At 36.1% G+C, this 5,563-nt stretch overlaps 1 protein-coding gene across 1 annotated transcript; it reads right to left on the bottom strand.

Annotated features, from left to right (window-relative positions):
- Positions 1-2,066: 2,066 nt before the first annotated feature.
- Positions 2,067-2,699, bottom strand: LOC121518733 (claudin-4-like). The gene has a single exon (XM_041801275.1). The coding sequence runs from the start codon at positions 2,697-2,699 to the stop codon at positions 2,067-2,069; it is 633 nt and encodes a 210-aa protein (XP_041657209.1).
- Between the last annotated feature and the right edge of the window lie 2,864 nt (positions 2,700-5,563).

Raw genomic sequence — 5,563 nt, 5'->3', positions numbered from 1 at the left:
GAGGAGCTTTACAAAGAGCTGACTGAGGCTGCAGTTTGTGTATCAAGTGCCACTACATACCAGTGTTAATTTTGTTGACTAAAACTATGACTAAAAATGTTCGTCGACAGCCTTTTTCCATGACAAAAACTAGACTAAAACTAACAGAAATAGATATGTGATGACTTAAACTGACAAAAAGTAAGTTCAGTTTTCATCAAGATGACTTACACTAGACTAAAATGTAATATATGTTTCGTTTGACATTCAAAATCCGTGATATTTCTTCACTGTGGGTAAATCTGTCAAAATACAATGCAGCTGTAGCTATTCTGCCTTTCAGCTGCATAGAACACACTACCATGATTTGGTACCAGATTTATGCAAGAAAATAAATGCTTGGACTAAAAGTAAAGCCTCAAATGTGAGGACTTTGATGGACTAAAACTAGACTAAAATGTTTTTGAGTTTTCATCGACTAAAACTAGACTAAAACTAAAAATGTAAGAGGATGACTAAAACTAAAATACATTTCATCTTAAGACTAAGGCTATGACTAAAATTGAAAATGGCTGCCAAAATTAACACTGCTACATACAGATGGGTCCAGGAAATGGACTACAAGTGTCATAGTGTTGAGCTATTCCTGAAGCTCCTGAGCTTCTCGCCTGGGCTAAGGAGAGAAAAAACTGGACCACTGCTCAGCAATCTAAAAACCTGCTTTCATATGAAAGCCAATTTTGCATTTCATTTGGAATATCAAGGTCCCAGAATCTGGAGGAAGATCTGAGAGGCACAGAATCCAAGGTGTTTGGAGTTCAGTGTTTTCAGTCTCCACAGTTAGTGGATGGTTTGGGTTTCATGTCATCTGCTGGTGTTGGTGCACTATGCTTTATCAAGTCCAGAGTCAACACTGCCAGCCATCTACAAGGAGATTTAGAGCATGTTGTGTCCATCTGCTCAGAAGCTTTATGGAGATGCTGATTTACCTTTCATTGAAGCCAAAATACCAGAAATAGTTTTGCTGACCATGGCATAACCATGCTTGATTCTGACCTGAACCCTGTAGAGAATGCCTGGGGAAATGTCAAGAGGAAGATGAGAAACACCAGACTCAACAATACAGATTAGCTGAAGGCTGCTTGTCTCAATGACACATTGTGTAAATGCAGTAATTTTTGCAAAAGGAGCTCCAACCACACACTGTATGCATAAATGAGCATAATTTTCCAGAAGGTCAACATTTCTGTGTTTTAAATCCTTTTTGGACTAATATTTGTGATTTTCTTATATTTTGAGATGATGGATTTTTGTGAGCTGTGATTGTAAACAATAAAACAAATAAAAAGGTCATGAAATATTTCACTTTGTATGAGATAATCTGGAATGAAAGTTTGAATTAAATCACAGGGAAAAAAAACTTTTTCTATGATGTTCTAATTTTTGTGAGATGCACCTGTATATACCCGTGTATACATTTCACTACACCACAGAACAGAATATTTGTATCATTGCAAACACAACAAATAAACTGCTTTAAAGCCCCCAAATTAACTGTTAAAGTTTGCATGGGGGCGTACTGTCATTGTTAAATGTTAAATAAATGTTGACTCTAATGTTAAGTATATTTACATTCAGTTTTTTTGGGCTGATGGGATCATAGTTTTTTTTAAATGAGAAATCCATTTTTAAGCAGCTTGTTAGTAATGCAGATGTACAACACCAATGCAAATGAAATAAAATCACTGCTGACAAAACAATATTTTTTATTGATATAAAAAAAATAAAAATTAGGAAATTCTTATGTGACAAAATTATGTTTTTTAAGTGCTTATGTTGCAAAAAAGCATAAAGAGAACAGTTTTATCAAGACTACTAAAAACAGTACAAACTGATTTTACCACAAATATAACCGATGTTACATTATTATTAGATGATGTACATTTAAGAGTCTACTGTAGTTTCAAAAACAAAAGGCTACAGTGTATGAGTTAAAAAAAAGTTAGTCAAAATGCAAATCACAACCTGATAAGAAAACAGGTTTGCACTGTAAAGTTCAGTTTTCTTCCTCTTCATGTTTGCAGTGATCAGACAAACTCCTTCCCTGGTGTTGTTGACTTTGGTGGGGAGTACTTTGCCCCACTGTAGCGGTCTCTTCCTGAGGGGCACTGACAGCAGAGAAGAGCCCCACCGATCAACAGTAGTCCTGATGCTCCCCAGCCCATGTACAAGCACGCACCCAGCTCCCTCCTCTGGGCGTCAGGAACCATGGGGTTATAAAAGTCCTTTATGATCGTATTAGCAGGCAGAGACACAGTCACCAGACACAGAGCCCCACTTAATATGAAGAACACACCAGCAGAGATCGCCACTTTTGCTTTTGCTACTTTGTCTCCAACACATGTGGTGCATTTCCCTCCAACCACTGACAGCAGCAGACCAAACAGAGAGAACAGGATGGCGATGACCACCATAGCCCGAGCTGCCTGGAGGTCCGGAGGCAGTGCCAGCAGGGAGTCGTAAACCTTGCACTGCATCTGGCCGGTGCTCTGCACCACACAGGTCATCCACAGACCTTCCCAGATAGTCTGAGCCACTACAATGTTGTTTCCAATGAAAGCGGACACCTTCCACAGAGGCAGCATGCAGATCAGTATGTTTCCAATCCAACCCAGCACCGCCAGCGCCACACCAAGAATTTGTAGCCCCAAAGATGCCATCTCTTTTAGCTCCTGCTCCTTCTTCTTTTAGTTCTAAACTGAACTGCCAACTAAAACCTCTCCCACTGGGGGAAGTTTTATATGACCTGCAAATGTCCCTGAGTAGCCCCCTCCTCTGCTAAGATATAAACATCCATCAAGCTGCCTCAGAGTTCAGAGGTGTTTCTTTTACACAAAGAGGCCCTCTGGTGCCCCAGCAGAGCTCTGTGGGAGAAAAGAAGATGAAACCAGTGTGGTTCAGTTTAGGTCTGAACTTATCAAAGCTTCAACAGTTAAATTAAGATTTAAAAAAAGAAAAAGTTATCTCTGGAATATTTGTATTGTTTAGAGTACTCAAAGCTCTTGCAAAGCAAATATGGTTGACAGTAGTACTGAAATAAAAAGTCTTCAGGGTTCCCCCTCTGGATATGTGTTTACCCTATTTAGACCCTGCATGCACCTATGAGGCCATTTCTGCTATTAAAAATGATTTAAGTTATTTTAAAGAATTTTCATAGAAGTTAAAATAATTTGAATGTTAAGGAAAATTGCTTTTAAATTGTCAGGAATTTTCGTGAAAACTTTTGAGGGTGTGTTTGCATATTTTAGAGTATTTTATGTGAGGAACTGGATGGATTAGCGCTTAAAGTTTTAGGTGTTTTGATGGAAAATTGGGGGATTTACTTGTAGATATTTGGAAATTTGATTAGAAATTTTGGGGGTGGGAGTATTGTTTTGACATTTTCCAAAATTTCCATGGAAATTTCAGAGAATTTGTATGTAAATTCTTGGCAAATTGTTAGGAAATTCTGGTTTGAAATTTTGGGAAATTTTCATGGAATTTTCATGAAGTTTATATTTTAACCTTTTAGAAAGTAGGCCAGAATCCTTTGGAAAATAATTTACTTAGTTTTTTATTTGTGGTATTTAAAAAAAGAAGTTAAGGAATTTTTACAGAAATGTTTGTCAATGTCTTGGAAGTTTGCAGGGATTATTATGTTCTGAAATCTCTGGTAATTTTAAAGGAAATTTTCCAAGACCTCCAGAACATTCAGTGGAAATTTAGTCCATACTTGGCCTGAATAAGTTCTTGTGGTCCATCATCAGAAAAATGGCACCACCATTTTTTAAATTAATTTTTTTTTTCTTTTTTGTGAAAATGACTTCCTACAGGCAAAGAAATAATATTTTTTGTGTTATACGTCTCAGGTACTCCAGCCAAATAAGTAGACAAAACTAAAAATGCATTCCAAACAGAAGACCGGGTCTCAGGAGGTTAGGCCATGATCAATAACAGAGTACGCACTCTTCTCCTCTCTACTTCTTTTGCACTTAATGTATTTTGACCTAAAATGATGAACACCATTCTTTAAATAAAAGTTAACCATAATATTAGGAATCCGTACAGTTTTTCTCATGTTCATTTTCTTTTTTTCAGCAAAAAAGTCAAAATAGAATCGTGGTTAATGTCTTTAGTGTTGCTGATCAAACAGCAATCTTCATATAAGTATCATAAAAGTAAGGGGCCAATCTGTGTAAGTTTGATTTTTGAGTTTTATTGGGTCGGCATGAGCAACTAGATAAAAATTATATGAAAGTCGCAATTGGATATAAAATTACAGATAGATACATGCAGGGATAAACCCCCAGCAAAAACATATAGACTAAAGCTTCAGCTTGTTACACCAGAAATGCACAATGCATAACCTTTAAGGCAATCTTTTAGCAACACACCACAAAGCAAAGCAGAGTTATATGCCAAATATTTCATATTAAAATAAATTAATAAAAGGGTACATTTTAAAGCATTTCATACTTAAACATGTAAGAATAAGAACAAGACATAGTGCTACATTCAACCTTTCACAAATACTTTGCAAAATACAATTCAGGCAGATTCACAATTTTGCAAGATTTTCTTTTCTTTGTTTTTGGCTTCTAGTGATGTGTTGTTTATGAACGAGCTGGTACAAAAAGCCAACTCATTTACAGGAACATTAAGATCCGATCCCGTTTAGGCATTTTATATTCTTCTTCTTATTATTATCATTATAATTATTGTAAGTATCATTACATTTTTTGTGTATGTCTGTGTGTTGTTTGATTGATTAGTAGGGACACGAGCTTGATGAAGTGACATTGTTTTATATCTGGCATGTCATACAGCCCAGCCAGTGAGCAGAATTCATCTGACTCATATGTATTTTCAGGAGACAACATGTTTTGAAAAATAGTTGCGTGATATTTTCATTAATCAAAAGATAAATGTAACTGGAGTGAAACATCAGCAAAAATATCAATCATAGTTCTTGCAAAATTTGGCAAGTCAAAGGAGGCAAAGCTGACACCCAAATGAACAGCTGATTGACAGCAGAAAGAGCCGACTCTTCTTGGTGACTTGAGCAAAATGACACAGATCACTATAAAGAGCTGTAATTCCCATCATTAGACTTTTTACCCAGAAGTCTGCACTGACTTTATATTTTGATATTAAGCATGCCTGTGAAGTCATATATGTTCTTTTCAGAATTGTATTAATGCATGGTATAGTTGCTGATTTTCTTTCAACAAAGATATGTTTGACAAACCAGTCTAGTCATCCATTCAGCTTCAGCTGCTGCATCACCAAGTAGCAGCAGTTTTACTGAAGAATGAAAGGAAAAAGGTCTTCATATTATCAGCTCATAAAGAATAACCTAAATTAATAAAAGCAGTTCAACTGTACACATGTAAAAACTTACTTAAACCACTGAAAACCTCCAAATATTCAATCTAGTATATTTAAATAGATTTAGTTTAAAAAAACTGCAGCAGTCAGAGGAAGAGTTCAAAGTTTGCAAAACACGTGTAAAAAATGATGGAGGTGTTTATAAAGGACCTTTTCA

Source organism: Cheilinus undulatus, linkage group 12 (assembly GCF_018320785.1).
Source record: "Cheilinus undulatus linkage group 12, ASM1832078v1, whole genome shotgun sequence".
In the NCBI taxonomy this organism is placed as follows: domain Eukaryota; kingdom Metazoa; phylum Chordata; class Actinopteri; order Labriformes; family Labridae; genus Cheilinus; species Cheilinus undulatus.
The sequence above is the reverse complement of the archived record's forward strand: the minus strand, read 5'-3'. Positions and strand labels throughout refer to the sequence as shown.